The sequence below is a fragment of the Caloenas nicobarica genome, chromosome 12 (assembly GCF_036013445.1).
Source record: "Caloenas nicobarica isolate bCalNic1 chromosome 12, bCalNic1.hap1, whole genome shotgun sequence".
Classification (NCBI taxonomy): domain Eukaryota; kingdom Metazoa; phylum Chordata; class Aves; order Columbiformes; family Columbidae; genus Caloenas; species Caloenas nicobarica.
Window position 1 is genome coordinate 12,742,050 of NC_088256.1, and position 26,986 is coordinate 12,769,035.

The 26,986-nt window shown below is 41.7% G+C and overlaps 1 protein-coding gene across 1 annotated transcript in view; it reads right to left on the reverse strand.

The window, feature by feature from the left end:
• Positions 1–26,986, reverse strand: part of IL1RAPL2 (interleukin 1 receptor accessory protein like 2) — a 384,032-nt gene that overhangs the window by 188,273 nt on the left and 168,773 nt on the right. Inside the window, exon 3 of the mRNA XM_065643459.1 lies at positions 549–822. Within this exon, the coding sequence (XP_065499531.1) occupies positions 549–822 (274 nt within the window). The remainder of the gene's footprint in view (positions 1–548; positions 823–26,986) is intronic.

A 26,986-nucleotide genomic window follows, 5' to 3' on the forward strand; every position in this document is an offset into this window, starting at 1 on the left:
TGGAAATCACGAGCTCTAGCACATGCTTAATTTAAGACTCATCCAACAGTTCCAAAATAATTGTGAGACACTAATTTAAGTGCCTTACCAAACAAGGTCTGCATAAATTTATGACAAATCATAATTGTATATCAAAATAAACATTTCATCCAAACCAGACAGAACTGTAACTCTCCATGGCCTAACCCCAAACGGTGTCTAACTCTTGAATAACTTAGAGGATTTGAAAAACAGCATTACTTTGGCAAAATACTTAATGATTTAAGAAGCATCCAGTTCTGAAGGTTTATGGCAAATTGAGAATTTGCAAATGTTGGACTTAATTAAGTGAAAGCACATGTTCAATTATAGCTATTGGAAGAGGTAACCATAATTACTAGGGAAACTAATTTTGAGACAAAGCATTATGTAGCATATATAATTATGAGAATAAAAATAATGAGTATATATTAACTGGAATAATATCTTAATCCTGAAAGCTAAATTTAAATATTTTTTTAACCAAGACAATCTACATTCTTATAGTTAGACTTTAACACAATACCCACCTTAGAACACACGTGTAGAAACCACTGTCTTGCAACTCAACCGAATGAAACCAAATTGAATCTTCATCCTTGCTCATCCTAACTTCAGAAAATATAATGGGTTCTTCTAAATCTCCTTTGTTTTTGTACCACATAAGCCTAAGACCTGTGCTTTGGGCCATGCTATAATTAGTTCTGATATAGCTGTAGAAAAGGGCACATTTCACTCGGACTGGTTCACCTGCCAAAGCCATGTATGTCTTGAGATCCACTGACCAGTCAATGCAACCATCAACTGAAACAAAACAATAATAAAGAAATATTAGATACAGATATATTTTTTCAAGATAATGAAAGGCAGCTTGTGAAATGAAGTGCAATTAATTAAAAGAACCTTTGTTTCATAGCGATGTGAAAAACCTGAAGCAGCTATTGACCATTAAAGGGTTTTGTACTTCTTCTTTAGTTACATGGAAATCATTGAATCGTTTAGGTTGTAAAAGACCTTTAAGATCATCAGGTTCAGTTGTTAACCTAGCATTGCCAAGAATGTGCATGCAATATATAGATCACATTGGGCCTGCTTAATTCCATTTCTTTAGAATATCATTATTTTCATTCCCAAAATACTGATTCTTTAACAAATAAACCAAGTGTTTTCTCCTTAACTACTTGCTCCAGTAAACCAGTTTTCAACTCTAATTCCTTGTTGGAGGAAAATATACATTGGCATCTGATCCAAGTCTTATCTCTTAAAACACTTCCATCCACCTGTGCTAATTACGTTACATAAAAAATAAATAACAGATGCGACATTCATCATTTTCTTTTCAAGGCAGTTCCACATAGCATTTTTTTTCCTACAGCCCACTCAAACTGTAGAGATATGTATTATATACAGCAGAATAAAAGTACAACATGCTACCTATGCAATCAAGCTTAACATAGGAATCACACAAATATGAAAAGGGATGTTTTGATGTCCTGTTCAGCAAAAACTTTTGAAACAGTTTTCTTGGTACCTCACTTTAAAAATGAACATGTCAGCCAGTTTAATATAAGATTATGCCTTACAATTTTTTCTCCCATTATTTTAAATCATCTTAGTTACAATATAATCATAGAACATGCATACATATCAACATGTACCTCCACAACACATATCAGAGACCTTTTAATTCAATCTTTTTTTTGCTGGAAAAACTGTAAACCTGAAAGTCAACCAATAATGTAACCAAAGAAAAAGTCCTCAAAGGCAGATCATCAATAGACTTGATGAAATGTATAGCTTCCAGAATTTGTTGATCATACCTAGCTACATGTAAGCGGAACACCTTTACCCTTGCTGTAGTCGCCCCAAATTCAACCAAGTAAGGTTCAAGTTGCCTTTTCTACATTTACAGTATAAATTTTCAGGCTCTAAGTCTTAGATATTCTCATACATTCTACAATTCATATATATCTTCAATAGTATTCACTCATTGAGTGATTTTTTTATTTACTTCCTAAACAAATGTAGTGATCCAAAATTTCTGTATGTGACAGAATATCAGGTTTAGTCCTTTAGTGCCTTTTACTGCCTTAAAATTATGTCTACCATTTTTTCAGGCTTCTCTTGAATCCTTCAAAACTAACAGTGATAAATGGAAGGTTTTAATTTCCCCACTGGAATAAATCAGCTTTAATTGTACTGCGACCATGTTTTAAAGCTGTTGACACTGACCACTTTCATACATTTCCAAAACATAAACTTCCATGTAATGGCTTGTTGTAAAACAAACTTTACCTGAAAAACAAACTAACATAAGCTCAAGAAGGAAAGAAAATATTTTACTCGAAACTTATACTTTTAATGTACTAGGTTGGTGCAAAAGTAATTGTAGTTTTTGCATTGTTGAAATTTGCCATTTGATATTGGATACATTCTTAAATAAATGTGATTATGTTATACATCATTTTAATGCACTTTTCCTTTTCTTCACTGCTGCAGTATCACCTCTTCCTCTGTGTTCTCCCTTTTATAGCTTAGTACCATGAGAACAGGATGAGTTTGGATAATCATTACTTCCAGATGTGATTTTCAACTATTTGTTCTCAGTGCATTCCCTCCAGGTTTAAAACATCCTTCACCGTGACCAAAGCTGCACACTGCAACTCAAACATTCTCTTGCCAGGACCCCATTCACCTCTCTCTGTGATGGTGTTATACACACATGGGCAACCAGCAGCAGAGCTGGAAAAAGAATCCGAATCTCCCAGTCCTACAAACCCATTCAATCCACTTTTACATTTGAGCCTGGTTCTGACATCATAAATAAAGAAAATAATTTTCTATAGGTGGTTTTGAGGGCTTTTCCATCGAGCGAGTATCAACGCAGTCCATACAGAGCTTCCTCACAAAAGCTCTGTGTTTTTTTTAAGCCCTGCTCTTAAGGCTGGGCTCTCAGCAAGAAATGTGAAAGGCAACGCTGAGCTCTCCAGATGGCTCATCCTGTTCCCCAGGACATACAGGTATTCTCAGAGGCACCTTCCTCCTCTGCTTTAGCCAAGTCACAAAAGTCTAAGAAGGGGCATAAGCTGAAATGAATAGGGATGCCCAGACCTGCAATTCAGAGCCAAACTAATTCAGCTGGTCTAATTAATTCTGTCAATCTTCTGTCAATCTAATCCTGTCATGCTATCTAATGCTTCCAAACCTGTGCTGGTTCAGCAAAGTTAAATCACAGTAAAAAAGAACCAAAATTCAGACACACATGGAAAGCTTGTGGGTCAAGCTGAAAGGTGCCAGTTTGTCATTTATTTCACCAAGCTGAGTCACAATTAGGAAGAGTTACAGAATTAGTTACTGACCCAATATGAAAATGCAGCTTTGGAAACTGAAAATGCCTCTGTTTCCAATAAAATTTATCCTACATCCACACCAAACAACTTGCCAAAGCACAGCTCAAACAAACATTAAGCATCCTTCAGTGTCATTCAATTTGCCTCATCTTCCACTTTAATTTGAAAATTTCTTCCCCCTTCTAGTATGCACTTCTCTACTACTTTATTTTCAAAATTACAGCTGCTGGAGTATATAAAGCACAGTGGAAGAGATGAAAGACATTCGAGTGGTAATTTGCAGCCATGTCATTAGAGCAGCTAAACCCATCTCCAACTCCAGTGAGCCTGTGGGGCTGGTGCAGCCCTGGCCATGCCAGTGTGCCCGTGGGGACACCAGGCATGGTGACCTGACCCCAGCTCAGTACCTGCATCTCAGGAGAAAAAAAGAAAGAAAAGGAGATTTGCGCTACAGACCTTTTTCCCATTAACAGCATCCAAAGGGAAGAATTCCAGCAGCCAGCGGTGAGGCTGAGCCCAACACAGGGAGCGTACTGGAGGGGGAAGGTGTAGGCAGGCTGCCTGCCGGAGGGGGGAATTACAGACAGGATTGCACTCGGGAACCCTGTAACCATTCGTTATCAAGGAATGACATCTGCGGAGGGGAGAAGTCTCACAGAGCGCCTCAACTAAATCATAATTACTGAAGAAAGACTAATCAAACAGGAAACTACTTTTTCCCCTTGCTCTTTTTTTCTTGTTAAATACACAGTCAGAACGTTTCCTCTCATGAAGCTGTAGAGGCTAAAATCTAGGTCAGGCTCCCCGCGCTCACGGGGAAGCTGGAATTCTTCCTCTTGCCGCGCTGTCAGTCACTGGAGCGTGAGCATTGTTAGATGCGTTTGGAGTATTCTACAAGCTGTCAGTACAAATGGCTGGAGCTGCTTAGGTGGAGTTTAGCATTCCATTATCCAGAACAAAGTTTGCTGTCATTTTTGTTGGCCTGGCTCTCAATATGTAGTATAATCAGGGTGGTGAGAAGAGAAAAATAATAGCATTAGAGAGAGGCACTTATTATATAATAAATGCATGTACATCTTTTCTCCACTACCCAATAATCAGCTAATCCTTAATAAGTGCCTGATTGAAAGCCCATTCAAATTAAATCCTATCTATTGTGGATGTATTTTAGAAACTTTCAATAAAGGCAATTATTTGAAATATTTTCTGAAATTTTGAGTATTGTGAGGATATGGAAAACGTCCCATTTTTAGTGCAGCTTCCTAAGGAAAAGAGGCTTGCCCATCGATCTGTCAGTCCCTCCACCCCGTTAGCATAACTTCTGACCCAAATGACTAAATTCAATCCTATTTGGTAGAACATGACAGTGTTCCGGTACCCAAAAGTCCTACATGGGTGCAGGAGAGAGTCCTGATGTGTCCCCCATGGGCAGGGAGATGCAGCAGCAGTTAATCACAGTGTGGCCCCACGGGACCCTTCCCAGTTCTCTACCCAGGCTAATGCAACTTGAGGAGATAGTGAATTGAAAATGAAGGTTTCAAAATTATTAAGCAAATCATAGATTAAGTTGGCTGACAATAAGTCACTGTACTTTAATGTCAGCAGTCACCCAAAGTGTGTACTGTACCTCCTTCCCCAACATTTCCTGGTAATTTCCTATTATTCTTATTCTAAATAAATCTATTTGTCTAGGGAGTCCAGATGCATTTTAAAATGAACCATAATAATTTATGAGCAATTATAGAAGAGCACGTACATAGTCTCTGAGTAATTTGTCTTTCTGCTTGCTGTCATATAAATAATTTTTTGCATTGTGAATCTGCCTGTAATAATTTTTGCAGGGATCTGTCACCTACAGCAATTTATATCATGGCATTGTTAAACATGTTTGCCTACCTTGTTACCTGAAAATCTCATTTTAAATTGAAATAATCTACAAGTAAATAATTAAAAAAATAATAAAGTAGCTAATGTATTAAATTTATTGCTCCACAGGGCAAGTAATGCTCATGGCTGTAAATACATAATCAAAAGAAAAAAAAAATCCTCTGATACAGGAGTTATGTTTTTATTTCTACATTAGCTATAGAACAGCAGAGTCCAGGAACTGATATCCATCATGCTCAGGGTTTGCAGACATGTAGCAATGACAGATGCAATCCATTAAGGAAGTTCAAAAAGGGATGCAAATTTTTCAGACTCTTAAAGGGGAGAAATCAGTTATAGCCCATGCATTTCAGACAACTTGGTATTTTCAGATGTTGATTCTGGAGAAAAGAGAACACACCCTACTTTCGAGCAAACACAGTACTGCCTGTAATAGCCTTGACTGGACGAGATCTTCACAAAGGGTCAGGGTGTTAGATCAGGCTCACCACACGTAACTGGTTTCACATCTCTGGCTTTCTGGCTGTGTGACGCTAATTGTGCTATGGTGCTCACAGACCCCTGACAGCATCTCACCACAGCCCGACACTGCCATATGAGACCTGTCTGTCAGCTGAGCCCAGCACCGGGTCCCTTGGCACTGGACCTCCTCCCAGAGCCCTTCCCTGCTCCTCGCACCATGAACCAAGTCTGGGAGCTGAGCTTCCTAAAAACTGACAGCAACCACCACCCCCTGCCCCTGTCTGTGACTCTTTAAATGCTCCAATATCCAGAGATACATTTGCTGGTCAGAGAACACACTTCAAACAAGACGGACTTCGTGCACTCTTCAAAATCATGGATGTCACCTCCAAAGCAAGGTAAGATCTTTGCTTGTAGAGCTCTGTTAGCTTAGTGGACCTAGTAAACCAGATGGTCAAAGGACACTCTCATAATAATTAATAGAAATCCACTCCATCTCTGACATGAGAGCCAGTTACCTGATTTTACAGGGGAGAAGGAAAAGTCTCTGCTGGCAGCACTTCAAAGGAGGGTGGCCTTCTCCAGCAGCAAGGCAGCCCATCTCAAATGGCAAGCGGGCAGGAAAGGAGAAGGATGTTCAGGTAAAGTGTCTGTGATGTTTCTTCTCTGTGAGTTACAGTTTCACCCTTCGAGTCAAGTGAACACTAGTTTTTGACTCTGAATGTGCTCATTTTTAAACTGCATTTTAGAAAAAAAAAAAAAAAAAAGACATTTGTTCCCTGAGGGACATAGTAGATAAAAAAAAAAAAAGTATGTGTTAGAGATGAAGACCATGTAGAAAATCACTTTTGATCTTGAGAAAAAAACCAAGTTCATCATGATTCAAGCTGGGTGAATTTTGCAATGTTTCTCCTACTACTCTGCTAACAACTTTATCTAAATAATTCATTTCTATCACAGTAGCATCTGGATTCAGCAATCATCAGCCAAGTCTATTTTGCTGTAGAAATACAACATTTACAAAGAGAATCACTCACAGACTTTGTAGTTTCTCTACTCTGATCTTCATTTACTGAATGTTTTCTAGCAAGATTTAGACTCTTCAAACCCACTGGTGGAAACGTTTGGGACTTTTTCAAGACATGTAAAAGTGCAAATATTCCAAAATTCCTAAAGCAAATGAAGATGAATAGCAAAAACCAAACCAAAACAAAAAAACCCCACACACCGCAAAAAAACCCACCCAACTTCATTAGATTTAGCAACATGCAAATATTTCTCCAAATCTAGCTCATAAATAAGGCAAAATGCATTCACTTATCCTTATACATTGGCTGATTTTTTCCAAATTTTTATCAAAGCTTCAAATTTATGTAACATGGACTAAAAGGTTTTTAAGACTTGTATGTGTCTGATTTTTTTTTCCAGCTTTTCTTATGATCCACAGCTAAACAACCCAACCCAAATGTCAAATATTCCAGCTGAACACTCATAATTTCCTTTGAGGTCAAACAAACTGTAAATACATACTGCCAGAGGTCCAAATAACAATGGATTGCTCTGTGCTGACTTACATATGCATACAGAGCCAGAAGCATTTTAGTCTTTTATTGAAAATGCAAAAGAAAGAACACACTAGGAGATCACCAATCTGTAAAATTCTCTAGGGAGTGAAAAAAACAGCTTGGACCCTGAACAAGTTCTCAGCTTCCTGGAGCGATGGCCTATTAATGAGGTCAAGACTTAGAAATTATACTTGAAGAATAAAAATGCTAAAGTAGTGTCAGTAAAAGTTACTGGACAGGAGCATTTCATACTGTAGCACTTGTCAGAGCCAGCTTTTCAGATGGCACCTTATCACAGGGACTTTCAGGACTGCTTGGTGATGGAGAGAAGAGCAAATCACAGCTGGCAGGTTAGATTTTGCTGGAGACAGGGAGCTCTGAAACACATTCTGTGATGGAAAGGAAATCTCTGGTGTCATCATACTCTTTGCTACCTTTTCCAAGTCGGATGTTGCTGGAGACAGATGGACCTGAACTGAAGTGCCCTTCCAAAGCTGTGCTCTTGCTTCAAGCAGATTGCTCTGCTGAGCACAGAGAAAGAAAACAGGAGGGCACTAAAGCAACTGTTTAAAATGCAGCATATTTACCCTAAAAATGAGTGTTTGGTGACCTTGATCTCCTAATCACTTCAATATCTGGCAGGTTTTTAAAGAGTCTGTGTTGAAGTAAACAGTGCAGAAATTGGAACTTATAAAGTGGTTTCATTTTAAACATTCAGTGTAATGCCTTAATTCCTCATGGCTGTCACCACATTAGAAAACAATGTAAAAGGCACCTTGCAGCTCAACAGCAGTAGAGCCAGGACATGACCAGTAAAGAAATTATACTTCATGGCTTTATGCTTTTGTGTATTTATGAAGCCCAAGACATGGGTTCACAGACTGTGCCCCAGCCTGTCCTGCCTTCTCAGCCCCCTTCCCTCCTGCACTGGGCAGGCAGAGTTGGAAGAGTTGTGGGGAAGTTCATTTACAAAGTTCCTGCCTCTGCCCAGCCTCTGTCTTTGCTCCTGCAGAAGTAAAGCCAAGTGGGTGATCCACAGTGAGCCCATTATCCAAACTTCTTGTTTGTAGATCTATAAATGAATCCCCATTTCTTCAAAATCAGCCATGAAATAATATCATTACATCAGTACATCTCCCTTTTTTCTTTATCCCATTACTAAGGGAACATTATTTTAAACAAAAAATATGTTGCTGTAGATTGGAGAGGCCAGATCAGTCATATGATATTTCATCTGTTTCTTGGACTGAACAAGTAACAACACTTTCCTGTTATACACTAAAAGTTTAATTCCATAAACACACCAAGGCACCCAACAAATCAGTGCAAACACAGGTATGAACTCCATAAAGACTGCAAATTAGCTGTTCACCCACGTCTGAAATCCATCTGAACCCAAATATGTTTTTTCACATAGTGCCCAGAAAATCTAGTAAATAAAAATACTTCCACTTTCTAAGCTCCAGAAAAGGGAAAAATAATTTGTTTTTTAACATCTTCCACAATGAATATTGCCATTTTTATTAGCTCTTTGGATTCCTGAAGAAGTCAATAAATGATGGAAAAGCACAAAAAGAGATTTTCCAGCATCTCTGATACTTCTTTGGTGCACAGAACTATCTTTTGACAAATTAGATACAACAAGAAAACAAGAAGAATCAGTATCTAGGAAAGAGGAGAATAATAACTCATTTAAGTAACAAGTAAAAAGACCTGAAAATATTCCATTGCATTTATAATTAAAAAATTTATCTTAAGAAGATTTTGGGTAATGAGCAACACACTGGAAATATTTTATACCTGAAGGTATATGCAATTAATATTTTAAGTGGTGTTGACTATACACAAGCTCTTTAAGGACACTCTCTGAGATGGTTTTAATATTCTCCAGCCAACCACATTAACCCGTGGAGACTTTCACACACTTCTGTTTTCAAGTCTTTAGCATCATGCAAACTTTGGGAACAAAGCTGAATTCATTTCAATAATTGATGAATCTCTTTTCTCTAGTCCCTTTGAATAAAGTTACTGAAGGTAAAGTAAATGGAAACTAGATCCCAGATCAGGTAGTTGCAGTCTCAAGTAATCACACAATTAGGAAACTCTATATCCAGTGCCTGTTATTTCCAGCAGTGAATTGTAAGAAAGAGCTGTGAATAATAAGAATTTTAAATTACAAAGAATGAAACTCTATTAACTTTCTGGTCCCTGTGGGGCAGAGGGACTGGTATACATGCACAAGATTATTTTATTTTTCATCTGTTTTTCAAGTGTGTGGATAGTTTGAGTTGGATTATCTGCTTTGAGGGCACAGTCCTCTTGAGTTTGGATTGGGTTAGGAACACAGACTCCCTGCTGAATACACCAGGCTAAATTCATTTCTTCTACTGTCTGCAGAAAGGAATCCTTAAGTGGCACAGCTCTGCTGTAAGGGTTCTTGCTACCTCTCACTTGTGGCAGAGGAAGGCTGCTTGACAGAAGAAGAGAGCAAGGAGACTACCAGGAGAGCCCAGGGACAGTATCCCACCCCACCACAAGAGGAAAGCAGGAGTCAGTTATTCCTATAGATGAGCGACATGACATTTGTGCAAGGTTTAAGCAATTATTCACAGGGACACCTCAGCACGGACATGTCTGGTAGTCCCAATTCCCCGTTTACCATGGGCGGCTTGTGCCTCACCAACGCACCTTGCCCGCACAGCCAACCAAGCCAGGCTCGGAGCAGGAGCCCAGGCTCTGGGCCTCCACGGGCCTCTTCCAACCTCCCTGACTCCAATGACTTGGTTCTACCATCAACACAGCTCTTGCCGGTCACACTTTGCAGACACATAAAGGGAGCCTTTTGCAGAATGCCCATATGTGAGTGCGCACACTCTCTCCCTCCTCAATAATGATTCTGTTTCTGGCCTACAAAAATGCAGTCAGCCCACCAGAAGATTTACCAAATGCTTTACAAAACTAGTTGCCCATCATAAACACACAAGGTAGAATGAATGTTTTGAGCCTTGGACATTTGCAAAGTACTTGATAAAGACATTGCAACGTTAAAAAAAAAAAGAGAGAGAGAGAAAACTTTAAATCAGGACATGCTCATGAATAGAAAGGAACAGGTCAAGTTCATCTGTATTTACTTGCAACAAATACCCTGCTCTGGTTATTTGCTTTGCCTCTACATATTTACATTTGGATATCTAGACATACTTACCATTTTAAAACTGCTATACCATTCCTCTTGTTATGTGGCACAGATAATTTCAGCTGCAGTGAGCCAATTACCATTTCTACTTGCACAACAGGTGCACTTCTGTTTGAAAAGGTTGCGATCCACGCTCTAACTTAGGTTGTAATTCCTCCTCTCATTTTAATTCATTAGCTGTACATATGCAGTAGAATTTAAATAGGAAACTCTCCTGACTTGCAGAACATACAGAATTTCATTTCAGTAAAACGAAGACTCACAAATCAAAACGATATTTGCTTCTATAGTACAACTATGCATAGAAGTGTTAGAAGGTTATTTGATTAAAATGTGTCTGTAAGTGATGAATTACAAAGTGTGTTCCAAATGAGATATTTTTAAACAGTAAACATTTTTCTTAAGACTTTTGTTTCTATTTTAAATAAACAAACAGAGTTATCCTTATTGCAGGCTCTTATAATTACATGTAAAAGAAAAATGAAGGATGACTGAAAAATGAGCCATTACAAGAGCTATCTGCGTTACAGACATCTCCCTAGGTAAAGCAGCAAGGAGTAATGCAGTGCTGTGCTCTGTAACACAGCGTTGGTTTAGGTACAACTTTACCATTAACATTTTCTAAAACCTGCCTATAGCAACATCCTCCAGCACTTCATCCACCAGCAGCTCCACACACCCCAATAATGAAAACTCCAGTAAAAACAAGGGCCACATCTATGGGACCATGTACGCTGCCATTTCTCAGGCACGGACTGTGAAAAGGGGCTGTGAATGGCAGCTCCCCCATCTGCCAGATCCCTAAAAATCCCAACCCGCTTCCAGACCAGCTACGAGCGGTGGCCCTGAGCACGGCCTGTCACCAGTCCCCTGTTCCCAGGGCTTCACTCCTCCCCAGCCCCAGCTCTGGTGACAGCCCCTCAGTGGGGGAAAGGGGCCATTCTTGTCACCACCAAGGCTGCAGCTCCCCACACAGGCACGTTCCCGAGGGCTTAATCCGCTTTCTGGTCATTTTCCCAAGTCTTGACTCAAGAGACTCAGACCGTGGCCAACAGCCATCTGAAACCCCACAGGAACTGGCACTGCTTCGAGCTGCAGAGCAGCAACTATTTATCTTTAAATAAGAACCACCATAAAGCAGACAGGACCCCACACCAGCCCAGTGTACGGCCTTTTCCTCATGAGCCAGAAACAAAACTGGTGGCAGGAGCGTTTCATTTATTAGTAAGCAAAAGTGACTAACTGCAAATCCTTCATTACTAATACATCATTTGCTCAGAATAGCACAAAACAAACAGGTCTGTGTTTTATTCACGGGGCTCCTGTCATTCTCAAAGGCCTCAACTCACTCTGCAAAACATGCAGCTGCCACATGTGTCACCAAGCAGCGCCCAAAAGGGGACAGGAAGATGGAGAGACCTTTGAGCTCCAGGCTGAGGCCAGGCAAAGGCAGGGGTTGGGATGCAGGATGAGAGCCGGGGAGCCCCTGGCACCAGTGGCCTGCCTTTGGATGTCACAGAATCACAGAATCATTTCATTTGGAAGAGACCCTCAGGATCATCAAGTCCAATCATAGCCTAACCTAAATCTAGCACTAAATCATGTCCCTAAGAACCTCGTCTAAACACCTTTTAAACACCTCAAGGGATGGTGATTCCACCACTTTCCTGGGCAGCCTGTTCCAATGCCTGACAACTCTTTCTGTGAAGAATTGTTTCCTAATGTCACCACGTGCTCCAGCTGGGACACTGTCCTGCAGCCCCACTGTCCATCAGCACATCATTATTAAACCATCACAGCTCAAGGTTAAAAGATTACTCTGAAAGCTTAAAAAGCCTCCACCTGAGCTACTGATAAACCAGAAAAATTGCGTAACTGGATTAACCTTTTTAATTAACGCCTCTCCATTTGTTCTGACTGGTTACTCAACACTGAGTTACTCAACACTAGTGGAGACTAGTCATTTGCTATCATGTTTCTTGCTCACTCCCAGTTTCTTGACCTTACCCCCAGCCATCATTTACCTTCCCAGCTTTGGGAACTGACTGCCGTAACAGCTTTAGGATAAGTGTTTAAGCAGTATTTTAAAATTATTAATACAACAAAGTGTTGAGGTGGCTACACCTGGGTTGGCTTCTGTAGGGACCACCCCAAAGAGAACCAACATGTTTTCCACTTAGGAAACCATGTTTTAAAATATGGAAAATCAGTACTTGAATTCTTAGATGGAGAAAAACAGTGATTAAGGAAGACAGGACACTCCCCTCAGAAGGCTCGGGGAGGGCACCGGGCTCCCGGCTCAGGGCTGGGGCTCTCCTGCCCCCTGGTCCCCTGCTCCTCCCTCACCACTCCTGCTGCCTGCAAGTTGAATTCAGCAAAGAGTGTTTCAGTGTGGAAGATGGGGGGGAGGATTAATTTCAACAGTGTTGTGAGTAGATGCATTCCCAACTAAAAATATTCTACTTAATTCAATAGAGTCAGTTTTTATTATTATTTTTACTTTATTATGCAGTTCATGATGACAGATTTTTCAGTTCAGATGACAGAACTGTCATCTGTCCAGCTCTACATCTGAAGGAAGAGGAAAACGACTGTTCCCAGCTGGAGGGGAAAAAGCACAGAGGAGGTGTGTGACCTGAGGGCAGGGATTTGGGGCTACAGAGAGGAAAGTGAAGGGAGAGGTTTCTGACAGTAAAACACGTGTTCCCAGGGCACAAAAAAGCACTTTGAATTGGTTCTCGTAAAGGTTAAAGCAGAATTTAATGGCAACAAATCAGTCTTGTTTTCATAAGATACAAGGTCCAGCCTCGGAAGTGCTGATGGTGGTTCAGCTCCCATGGAGGTCAGCGCACCCTACAGCACTGGGTGCCAACGCTCCTGGGAGCACATCCCCACAGCAATCTCTCTTTGTGAAAGGGGAAGTAGGACAAAACAGAGAGAGTGTTAGAACCAAGGGTATGAATGAGAAATAAAAAGATGCAGACGTCATAGAAACTATGTTAAGAAATTGCTCATAAAGAGAAGTTCTTCAAAGATGAACACACTGTTGTACATCTGTTAAAAATAAGAGTATCACAAATGTAATCACATTTTTTCATGTGTCACTAGTGAAATAAATGGTGTTTCACTGTGAGGCTGCCAGCATAAGAAATGCAATTAGAATGATTTGCATGTTAAAAACATTATTATGTCTTTGTTGTAAATATTTCCATCATGATGACTTTGAATAGAATCTTTACAAACAAAAATATGAATATCCTCATGCCAGATTTCACATAATCTGAAATCATGTTGTGTCAAGCTGTCAATTTTAAGAATTCTCCTAAGCCATTACAAATCTCATTTTAATCTCTCTAAAGACTCATTTGATTTTACATAACTGAAAATAACCACAGCTTGTAATGTGTTAATTTTGATGTGCAGTGTGTAACATGGTGCCAGAACCCTTCCAGCCAACCACAATTTTGAAAAGCTGTGCTAAATTTTCAATCTCCAGACTGCCCAGGGCTGCATATATCTTTACAATGCAACTTTTTGCTATTGTTTATTACTAAATATTCCAAAGTATGTCATCAAAATGATAAGAATTGGATTTTTTTTCCTCTTCCCTGGGACTGATCAGCATGTCTTCAGTACAAAAGATAAGCAAATACAACCTCATTAATGAGCTACAAACTTGAGATAACAAAAAGCATCACTAACAGCCTGGTTGCTATTGGATTGCTGCTCTGGGTAGCAGACTCATGTTAGAAGAGATGAATCTACTCAGCAGGACCCTGCACGTTTTGCTTCTATTTGCATATATTCAAGAATAGTACTCCAGCGAGCACAGATATCACACTTGAAGGACGGGAGGAATGACAGTGGTGTCCCACTGGACCCAAACCAACAGACATGCAAACACAGGCATGGACAGAGGGGACGGGGGTTACGACCCTGAGACTCAAGAATATTCACAAGCTTTCACTGCACATACATGTACATAAACCTGATTTTTCAAACTTCACAATAATTAGAAAAGGATTTCTCATACACCCGTGTATCTCCAAACTTTGTGCTGGGAAGATCATTTACTTCTAAATGACAAATGTAGGCTGCATGCAAAATATTCTGATTTTTTAGCTCTCTAAATTACTGTTAACCCAACCTTATTCCTGCCTACCTTGGGTTTTTAAATGGAAATACATGTAGCCTACAGCTTCAAATCTAAATGAAAAATGTAGCTTCAATTGAACCTTAGGAAAAAAAAAGCAAAAATTAATGAGATTTAAATTAGTAACAGCCAAAGCTTTCCCTTTAAGAAAACATTATTGATTTTAAAGAGCTACCTAATGAAAAAGAATGGTACTCATTCAGACTTTGCATGAGCTACATTAGAGATTCATTTATAATAACAAATAGGGATGTGCTTTACAGTGCAATGAATCAGCAAAATTTATGTACATATTTCTATGAGTTAACTACACATTCCTTAAGCCTTTAATAACAGTTTTGGGTGAATTGTTTATGGTAGTAAAGACATTACAGTTTCTGAGGCCCAGACCATCAAAGATAATTAAATATCCATTCCTATAAGAGCTAAACACCTACACAATTCTGGGGTTTATAATCTATTCTTCATTTGTAAAATGGAAATGGATACTGTTTCCTTTTATTCTTTATTAAACTATGCTTCTATTTTAAGTTCAAGTAATTAATGACTGGAAAAATTCTCCTCCTATGAATGCTCTGCAACTTTGATATATTAAGTACAAAAAATGGGCATTACCAGGAGAGGCCATATATATATATGCGCTCTTTGTAAATTCCTTGAATAGGTAGGAAATTTGTCAAGCTGCTGGTTTTCATATATTTTCATTCAAACACAATTTTATACAATCGCAAGATACTTCATCATCTCCATACAGTTCAGGAATATAATATTGCAATCCTATGACATATAAATACAGAACACCAGTGACCGTGCACAGGTAATATCTGGTTGCATTTTGCCATCTTACTTAATCCAGTTACTTCTCTGAGAATTGCTAAGAAAACAGATGAAGCCCAAGGTCCTCCAAGCAAGCTTCAAATTACTTTTAAAACTAAACTGCTTACACAAAAAGTAAGCATGCCTAGACACAGTCCAAACCAGAATGTTACCTCATAATTAACTAAAGCTTCAGACAAAACCCATCAGAACAAAAGGAAAATTCCATTCGTTTGCTGAGATATCTGAAAGTGCTAAAACTTTAAACTCCATAAGAGATCAAATTGCCTTGATTTCAGCTGCTGAAACCAAGCTTGCTGGGGGGATCCCAAGCCCCCAGCCTGGGAGGCATCTGCTCAGACTCATCGCTCAAGCTCACAGCTTGTAGAGCTGCTTGGAAGCACTTCAAAGGGCTGTCATGGTGCTACAGCAGGGCAGACTGACCTTCATGTAGTATTGATGAACAAAAGGCAGTGTTTAACTCCTCACAAACTCTAAAGACAAAATTTCTCCCACATACAGCCAAACCAGGAAGAAAGGAGGTTCAGCTGCAGGTACACACATGTACTCCTACCACGAATGGAGACAAACAGGTCCAAGTCACCACCTGTTCTTCAGGTGCTCCAAAGCAGACGTGAGGTTGGGAGACATTCAATCCCAGGGATCAGCCGAATCATAGAATTCAATCTGGTTGAAGCAAATCCCCACAAATCACATACCACTGAGATGTGGATGTTTCTTCCCCAAATCCTTTGTTCAAAAAACAAACCCCCAAACCTGCTCTTGCTGCACCAAATCATGTGCTAACACAGACAGAGCCCAGGGTGCCCCAAGGTGGGTCTTTCTATTCATTTTGAAAGTGATACGCTTCAGGCTTCATGCCTTCAAAGAAGAGGTCCCAGAGGCAAGCCAACTCTCAAACACATAATCTTTGTGAAGAACTTTTGGTGGAGAGAAGGAAATTGTAATTGAAGTATACTAGGTTGGTTTTGTACTTTGTTCTTGCCTTTAATTATAAAGTAAATTAATAACCAGGAGCATTGTGTTTGTTTTTAACTGTAGTATTCCCTAATGTATGACAAAAAACAAAATGAAACTGCAGGAATTGCATCTCTGAATGGATCTTAAGGGAAATAATTAATAAAATCTACCCTATTGCTGCTTGTTTCTCTAAACAATATTTTGGTAATGTTCAATAAAATTCCTTGAAGATCAACATAAGCCAGTTCTTTCTACCCCACACAAATGTGGCCAGAGTACACTGTATATCAGCAAGATACACCACAGAACCATGATGGCTTAGGACAGCGGTGCAGATGGGAACGGTCACTTCAGTCAACCCAGCTCTGGTTTAGATCTAAGCCCAAGGGACCAAGAATTACCAGTGGACAGAGTGCATCAGCTGGCAGCTGAAACTGTCCTAAATTGAGAATAACCTAAGCTAGATCTGAGGGAGGCAATAAACAGCTGTTACTCACCCTGCTGCCGTACTGGTTTTTCACACCAAAAGAAGCCTAAATGTTTCTCTTGCTTTTATTCGATTCCACTTTAGAATGCACTGTTTCTTTTCAGTCTTTTCATAGCTGATGCCAGGGTCACTTTTGGATGGGTTATGGACCACACCTCAAAAAATCCTGCTTCCCAGCAAACCAGTCTGTACACAGCTCAGCCTACTTTGACAGTGCGCAGCTTTTTGCTTCTTGTTAATATCCTCTAGATTTTACCTAGCACTACCCACCTTCAATGAATAAAGTTGAGCATATCACCTCTGATTTCCAAATCTTTCACAAGTAACAGGCTTCCACAAGCTCTCCTACAGGTTTTTTCTGCATTGTTTCAACCCACAGAGTTTAACTAAGTTCATATGCACTTTGTACTTTAAAACTTGGACATTTAAAGTTTGCCTTCCTCCCCAAGAGCCTTCAGATGTGTGTTTATTCTGTTTTAAGCATTCCCGTGGGAATTCCTACAAGCACCTTGCCCTTTCCTTTCTGCTGCAGGAGGATTGCCACTTCCATTGCAGGGAGACAACTAAAAATATTCTGGCTGTGTAGACCCGAGCCTCCCTAGTGGAATGAACGAGAGATGGTATTTCTTTGGAGATGGAAAAGACAGTGTTCACAAGGAGGTGGCTGAATCATTCAAGCATTCATTATGTCTGTAACTTTACCAAGTCTCTTCTGAGCTTTGACAAAAGTTTCATAGCCAGGCAAGACCAAGCATTGTGCTCTTTCAGCTTGAAGCTGCAAACAAAATACCTCCTACAAAAGGTATCTGAAGATCATTTCTTCCAGCTTTGCCCAGGCCAGGCTTTCTCTGGTCTTGCATCTCCACCCTCCACCCCCCCAAAATGGTGAAGGGTATCTTAGGACAGCATTCTCAAGGAGACAATGTCTGCCCACCATTCAGAGGCAAGATTAATATGCAAACAAAATCTCTTGGCCATGAAGATGCAGTTTCAACTCTGATTTTCTTTTGTTAGAAAAAATGATCTACTATAGACTTTGTCAAAAGACCTTTGTTAACACTAACACTTGCAAAACAACTATGCTAATATGACATTTTCTATCTGCTTGTTCTGTCCTTTTATGCCACTTAGGAATGAACTATAGCAATTCCCTCCCAATCCCTAATATTTGGCCATGTGAGTATGTGGGTGCCCACTTTTAAATTACTTCTACCATGCTAATGTACTGTCATTTATTGCTTATATAGCACTTTAAACCTAACCAAACGTGCCATCTGGCCAATAGCCTTGTTGACACAATGGTGGTATATTAAAAATCATTATTTTACTAGTAAACTAGTAAGCCAGAATAAAACATTTAGGAAAAGTTCGTTTCTATGCATGCAAAGTCTCCATGCTTTCATGCAAAATATGCCCTGGCAGTCATTTGAGCACACAGAGCAGCTGTACCTCTTACTCCAAGTCTCAGCTTAGAAACCTGAATAAAGCTGAAAAGGGAAAAATCTTGTGGAACTCTGGCAATTAAAGAAAAAATTTCTTGCTGTGGCACTGGAATGACATTTAGAAAGCGGGCAAAATGGCCATCATTTCCTAACTAGCATTTTTAAAAGTGCAAGAGCTTCAATTCTGCAATTCAAGTAAGTAAACTGTTACGTGTGCAGCCACCAAAGTTTAGCCACACAGCACCTGGTCAGCTCTCCTCTGTGTGATTATTATGCATATTCACCGCTTAGTGTGCTGAATGAAAACCACAGGCCATACCTAGGTGTTTATCAAACAGATAAAAACAGGGTTATTCCCCAGGAATATACAAGCTCGATAAGAAAAGAAAAGGAAGTATTAATTATCCCTGTTTCCTAAAGAAAACAGAAATATTGAAGCTCCAAGGCAAGAAAACATCTTCATACACAGTAGCTCCTTAAGAACAACACTGTTCAGGCAGTTCCTGATGAAGGTGATGGTACTGAAGGGATGTGAACACAAATTCGCAGCTTTCACTTCATGAGCATCCTGCTCATGGCTTGCTCAGTCCCCAAGTTAAAAAAAAAAATAACGATAATCAGAATTGAACCTATGCTGAAAACATCAGCCTGTCCCATTATTTTCACCTCAGAGCTGTTAGAGTCCAAGACCAGAGGCCACAATTTGGACTTATACCACAGACGTCTCCACTAAACCCTGAGGACTGACAGACCCTCAGCCTGTGAGAGCCCTTTCCAGGAGCTGTGTGCACCCAGTCTGCTCCTGGGACACCTCTCCTCATCAGCATCCCCCCTACAACACCCTCAAGCTCTCTGAAGCTGCGGGTTTGCTGTCTGATGCACCTGCGTCGACCCCTTAACGGGCTGGGTTTCTATTCTTTCCGTCTTGGCTCCCCACTTTTTCCCTACCAGCTTTTCCTTTTCAGGCTATGAATAAGGATATTCTAGCTGAACTTTCAACACCCCAGTCTCCTCCTGGAGACAGCTGGCTACACAAGTCTGCCTATTTACAACTATTTTTTTAAAAGTACACATGAAGAGACAGGCATTTAGATTAGAAGGGCTGGCCGATGACTTAAAGTGAATTGTTTGGGAAAAAAAAAAAACAAACACCACAAACAAAAACCAAACCACCTCTGTATCATTTATCTATTTGATTTCTATTACAGCTGTTGTGATTTCTAAATTTAGTTTTCCTTTTCATTTATAAAAGCTTCTTCCTAGCTGTACTAAAAATAACATGATTTTCTCCGTGGAAAGGCCAGGTCCTGTGTTTCTTGACTTAATAACTTCCTTTCCACTCAGGCCTGGCTTTTACACAATACCTGTCCCAACAGCTCAGCAATAGGATCTTGAGCATTCGTGTTTCTAAGAGGACAGGCTGAGGACCGCATGGGGAAGTGACGCAACTCAAATACATGGCGCCAAAGCATTCTGCAATGGACAGATGTCCGGAACATCAGCACCAGAAGAGACAGACTGCCGCGGGCTGGACTGCAGCTCCGACGGCGAGCCAGCCCATACAGTGATAATGGTGTCGTCACCCACGTGTGAGCCAGCCAGGGATGTTTAGTGCCATATGGCCACATCATGTTGGGAGTGATGCTCATTAAGGCAACAGTGTGGCAGTTGCTTTTATTCTCCAAACAGAGCCCTAAAACCTCCAGGCTGGCAGTTCAGTAGGAAAGAAGAAACTTAATTATTTGGTCAATTTCTTCACACTATGTTTTTTATTTGTATTTTAAAGCTTTTTAAAGCTTTCATCCCCAAATCACAGCAAAAGTCAAGCACCCTTTAAAAAAATAGTAACTCGATTCCACCTGTACCTGCAGTGCATTGTATCCATGAAGTTACAGCTCAAAAAAGGTGAAGTTTTTCTACAAGTGCTATAAAAGATCCTTCACACTAGTGGGTGAGCCAGCTGTGGTACAAACCTTCCACAGAGCTGGGACACTTTGCAGGACTCCAGATAACTGTTTCTAGATGCCACAGAGTCAAGTTTATGGTTCAGGGCAAAGGTTGCCAAAAAAATTTGACTTGTGGCCACGCTGTGGCTTCTTCCAAACAGACTGCTGTATCTCTATATTTATCATGGTGGAGTTCAAGGGCTGCAAGCCAGGTCTTCACATGTCACAGCAAACTATCTGCAAAACTTCGCTTATATTTGAGAGCAAGAGGAAACCTAATAAGCACCACCAATTGCTCTCACTGTCCTATCAGACAGGAGCCCTAGTGAGCGTGAAGCAGTGGTTTGTTTCGGCTGTCAGTGGTTCCTGCACGTTTGCCACTGTCCCCCCAGCTTTCTCCTCCTGCACTGCCCTCACCTGTGCTTCAGAGCAGGCAAGGAAAAAACCCAGAACCTTTTACAAAAAGTCACTTTTTAAAAGGATTGTATACCTGAAGTGAATTGTGACCCTGATTAAAGCTTAATTGCCTTTTTTTCACCGTGGCTCAATTAAAGTATACAACAGCGGTCATGCAGCACCAGGAGTCACTGTAAGGGGAGGCTAAAAAACAGATTCCAGAACACTGCAGTAACTGTCAAGACCTTTATTCATACTCCTATTTTTCCTCCTTTTTTTCTTTTACCTCCTGCAAGAAGTACCTAAGAGCAGCGACTGAGCGATCATTCCTTTCCAGGATGGGCAGCTGAGGGCCAGGGGGCTTTCGGCAAGTTCCTCTGCAACAGGTTTGAGGGGAATGTGAATTTCCAAGTTGTGCAGACAGTGAACCCCACTTGGCAGAGTGCCCTGGCCATGCTGTGCCTGCCTCCATAGCGGTGCACCATGTGAGCAAAAATCCTCCTCTAGAAGAGCCAGCCTCCCCAAAGGCACTTCAGAGGACCAGTGCTGGCAAACCATCAATGCAGCCAACCCTCTCTTTAATTGTCTTCTTCTCAGCAGCAAGGTGCAGTCCTGAGTAGGAGGGCACTCAGCAGGACCTCAAAGCAGCGTCACCTCTACAAACTCATGCTGCCTCTTCGCTGAGACCCACAGGTCCTGCTGCACGGCCCCAGCAGCCTGTGGGCACGCACAGCAGCGAGGAGGCTGCACGCCCCTGAGCTACGTCCTGATGGAAGGAGCAGTCTCAAGAAGACATACAGACATCAAGCCTTATCGGAGAGCACCAGACCACACACACACGCGTCCCCGATCCGCATTGCAAGCTGTTAAACCTGCCGCAGCTCTGGCTCAAAATGCCTATGCTGAGCTTACAAAGAGCTGAGCCTGGGACTGCTGCCAAGGCACGGGGCTGCAGCGGGTCCAGCACCGTCTGCACCACATTCCCGCACACCTCATCGGTGTGATCCCACTAAGCAAGTGGAAGGCTGGAACTTCACTTCTCCAGATGCAGAGCAGCCTCCTTGCTTGATGATTCACAGCTCCAGCACCGTGCAAAGCTGGTCTTGCATAGCTGCACTGACCCATGAGCAGCCAGTGGTTACATGAGCTCCTTCTGCTCGCTGAAGCAGAGAAAAGCCTACAGGGATCCTGCTCACTAACCTCCCACAGCAGCCATCACACAGTCCCTCTGCATGCTCTGATCAATATTTAAATGATGGTGACAGCATTAAGAGGCCCTCCCCCATGCACTGATACAGTGCCTCCAGCAATCCCGTCTGGCCAAGGTCTGAAGGAAAAAGAAAGGATGAACCTTGTACTGTATCTTGAAGGTCAGTAGGTTCAGGCATGTTTGAAAGTTTAACTAAGGCTTTGTGGCAGGTCATCTCCCTATTTCCTGATGTGGAAACAATTTTATTTAATACTTCATTGAAATAACAGACCATTGCATAATACCCCCTACAACAGTCTTCAGTGCAAATCTGCCGCCCCAGACAGGTAAAGCTCTGCCATAGCGTAATTAACGGGCTGTGAATTAAAAGCTCTGTAAAGTCCACCTGAAGGCGAGATGCCCATCCCATCCCTTTCTGCATCAATGCCGAAGCAAAGCAGCCAGACGCTGCTTGAGGTGCTGCCCTGCATGACCAGCCTGTCGCAGCTCAAACCCGCAGCCTCCCAGAAAGGCTCAGCAGGTCACCCTGGGCATGCACCAACCACCCACACCACTTTGCCCGGAGTTACTCACAAGGCACAGTACATTACCGGTGACGCTGTTATGCAGTTGCCACTGTGAGGCACAATATGGCTTTTCCAAGAGCGGAGGTGGGAACTTGCATTATGATAAAATGTTATGTTAGCTGCTCCAAGACACCACTGCTCTGAGGCTCCCCATCTGGGATAAACTGCCTTTCCCCTCTCAAACACCTACCACGCTCTGCCCATCGCTTGAACGCTGCAGGAGCACCATACCTCCCATATCCCTTGACCCTGCGACACCCAGCATAGGGGCAAGTTGAAGGGATGATCCCATTCTGGTGCTTAAAACAGGAACATGTCAGGAGGTTCCTCACTCCTAAATCTGATTTTCTTGCCATTTGGTCCACAGAGAGCATGCTGTGCGCTGGGAAGAGCACAGACACTTTGGGATACAGCAGGTGATGTCTATTCATTCACCTCTGAGAAGGCAGGAAAACCAGAGAGAATACAAGTGAGAAATGTTTCCCAAACACGGTTTTGTCCAGCAAATCACACCAGAAGTTTAAAAAAAAAAAAAAAAAAAAAAAAGACCACTCTTCATTCAAACGTCATTGCCTGAATTTCACTCGGGAATTGCTTTCAGCTTGAGCAAAGCCCTTGGTAAAAGCCCATGGTGTGTGGTGACTTGAAACATCCCATGTTGAGCTGTTGATGACTTCGGAAAAATTCCTCTCCAAGACGCCAACTGCAGCAGCAGGCAGGAAACAGCACGAGTCACAGCAGCGGCCCCGGGTCACCAGCCCTTCCAGCCAAATCACTGGGGCTGAGCTACAGCAGAAATGACAAAGCCAAAGAAATACTAAAAAGCCACAGGAAGGCGAAAGGAGAGGAGAAAAGGACACTTCAGGGAGGCTCAGATTAAAGACTTCTGTTTTAAAGACGACTTTGAAGTCAGGCAGGTGCTAAAAATCTGTGGATGACTCAGAGTTTGTTTCTCAGAGAATGGCCACTTACCAGGATTCCCTGCTCACCAGACACAGAGCCAGAGCTCATCAGCCAGCCAGGCACCACACAATTAACTCACAGTATTCTCAACCACATTTATATATTTACTCTGCTTATCAAATAGAGTCAGAAATTAGATTTTCCGAAGTATTCATCTACTACTTGCCTTATTCCAGGCCAACAGCATGTGCATATAAGGAGCCACATATAGGTTTGTCTATCTTGATCAGTTTTTACTAACTGCAAAGAAGTAAGAGTTTGTAAGTATTTTCTGTTCCACAGGAAGGCAGAAGTTGGAGCCAGTCACAGAGCAAGACCCTCATTTTTAAGGTGGACACCTCTAGCTTTAAAGAACTGAAGGGCAAGTAGCTTGTGGGAAGCCCTGCAAATTCCCATCAGCTCAAGGCACAGCAGCACTGCCAGATATGAAGTCCAGACATGGATCTAAACGTCTCCAGTGGTCAGATGTTTGCCTCCAGCTTTAATGCATGGGGTGGGTTTCGAGGCTCCCACCAGTCTGACTATGCAGACGGAACTATTTTTCCCTAATCAGAAGTCTAACCACAGCTTGCCACTGGCAAGTGAGTCCTGCTACGCTTCTGTAGGAATGATTATGACCTTCCAGATTCTGCACCGATTCCAGCTCGCACTTCCCTGTCACAACATTATCTGAATACAGACACTCGTGGGAGTGAGCATTAAGGAGACTTTCACAAGGTAACACAGATTCAAACAGATGGACAGACCCCAGTTTTTAAGCTGTACCATTCCACGGGGTTTCCTTTAGCCAATGTGATCACCTCTGAGGAAAGGAAGTTTTAGACCTGATGCATCTGTGCTGAAAGACCCCCTGCCTTCAAAATGAGTTTTCTGAGTGTTATTGGAAACAACAACATTAAGATAATGGCAAGACTGCCAGTGAGAAATTCACAGGGGATGCAAAATAAATGAAATCAATTAGTATTATAAATACAGGCTGAGTTTTACGTGTCTCACATGTCAATTATTCTTACTGAACTTTTGAGACTTTATTATTAACAGGTTTGTTTTGGCAAAAGCTATTAAAAATGAACAGAAAAACCCAACAGTGCTATTTTAAACTTGTGCCATCACACCTCAGTTTACATAGCTGCAAATAAAATGGAAGAATATTTTTACGAGCCATCAAATAGCTCAGCTAATACTAAGAGGCATTTACTGGAATAAAAATTTTGAACAAACCTGCTTCACAGCAAGCCAATTCGATTTTTCCAATTAAAAGAAGAACAATTCATACCTGTATATGAAAGTGGATGAGCTCTGTGTAAGTATCAGCTCTGGTGGAAAGTACATTAACCGAATGCATTGGGTTTGAGGTCAGCTGTCATTCTTTCCAAATTGCTCCCTAAGCAGATCACAGAACAGATGGAAAGGCCAGTTTGACACAACTCTTTGGCTTAATTATAGCATTACTAAGACAGCACATGGAGTTGGTATGTACTGTAGAATTTTATCCAATGACTTTATTTCTCATAAATCCAGTGATCTGTTTCATTTGCTTTTACTTGATCTTCAGTATGTATGTTCACTGCAATTGAATTATTTTCACCTGTGCATTACTAGGTCAAGCTTTCTTAGCAAGTACAAGAGCTGTAATCCACACTGATATTCAAAGAATCACAGAATTTAAATTCTATATCATGTACAAGATCATCTTCAAAAAATCAGTATTTAAACTGATTCACTGTTTTCAGAGCTGAATGTGTCAGATCCCTCGAGTTATACTGTGACTGCTCAGAGACGAGCAACGCCAGACTGGTCTAGTGACAAAAAGGCTTTGTATTACATAGACTAACACCCCCCTAAAAGAATCATCTCATGGCATATGCCTGCCCATATGCACAACACACTCACAACACAGTGCTATGCAAAGATAGCAAAAATAGGTCCAGTAGGAAGAGCAGAACTGATAAAATCCCCAGACTACCTGCAAGCACTGATAATTTAGCATCTTAGCACAGCACTGCTCCATTTTGATATCCTTGGTTTACAGAAATCTCTGCAGTGTTCAAATCTGCAAAGGAACCACCTATCAACAAGAGATCTTAATTCTTGACACTGATCTTCTGTTGGAAATATTTTATTACAGAAAGGTGAACACTAAATAAAATTAAAAACTGTTGTTCTGGTCCTCTAAATACTGTGGTTATGTAAGTTTTTGTAACAGTACCTATGTCATAGAGTCATAGAATGTCCTGAGTTGGAAGGGACCCACAAGGATCATCGAGTCCAACTCCTGGCCTTGCATATGACAACCCCACAGGTCACACCGTGTGTCTGAGGGTGTTGTCCAGTCTCTTCTTGAACACTGTCAGGTTGGGGCCGTGACACCTCCCTGGGGAGCCTGTTCCAGTGCTCCAGCACCCTCTGGGTGAAGAACCTTTTCCTAACGTCCAACCTTGACACATCTTCCTGCCATTCCCTCGGGTTCTGTCATAGGTTGCTAAAGAGAAGAGTTTGGCGCCTGCCCCTCCTCCTCCCCTTGTGAGGAGCTGTAACCGCATGAGCTCTCCCTTAGAGAGGGAGAGGGTCATTTCTGAGACCCCTCTTGTCCACAAGTAGAAGGGAAGGTTCCCTTGGTAGAAATCTGTATCAGTGATCGCATGAGCGGTGAACCGTGCCTAAACCATCAGAGCTCTCCACAACCATCCTCCTGAGCTCAGGGGCTGGTTCTCCCAAGGCAGGCACGATTGCCAAATTGCCGCCTGTGCCTGTACCCTCTGAGCCGATGGTCACTCAGACCTTTGAGGCCAACGGCGCAGGAGAAAGCGAGGCTGTGTCCAAGCTGAAGGCAGCAAAGGCACCTGACAGAACGGTTGTTTTAAGTGAAGAGCCTGGGCTGAAGGCGGCAGATGAGGTTGGTGAGGTGCAAGAGGGGCCTGACAAGGAGCCGCCCCAGCGCGTACGGGACAGCCCAGGGGTTCTGACGGGCTCCAGGGTGAGCCACCACTCCATGCACAGGAGCCTGGGTAAAACTTCCCTGACTCGCAGAGCCTCCTTGGCAACAAAATAGGCACAAGCCAGCAAGAGGGAAAGCATGTCAACAGTTACATTTGCGTCACTGACAAACTGTTCAAGGTTCAGATAGGATATCAGGGTATGTTATGGGTGCTGACATAATAAAATATGAGAACCACCTGCCATCATGGAAAGGCCTACTTTAACTGGACTGTAACTATCACCAACATTCCTCCAAGGTCTGTTATCACATAGAGGGTGTTTTGCAGCGCTGGGTTGTACAGAATCACATATCACTGCCGAGTGTATCACAGACAGGAAGCAGGAAAACCCGGATCCTACCTGATTATTTTAATACCCTTCACCTGTTTTCCTAAAAGGAGGAAATGGGAAAAGGCTGTCAAATTGTGACAGTAGTTCATTTCCACTGCCCTTTTTCTAAGCAGTTCAGTTTTCTCCCGCTGGGCAGGAATGGAAGGAGGCAGTTGTTTGAACTTAGGAAGGGGAAAAAACCAAACCAAACCAAACCAACCAAACATCACCAACATGAA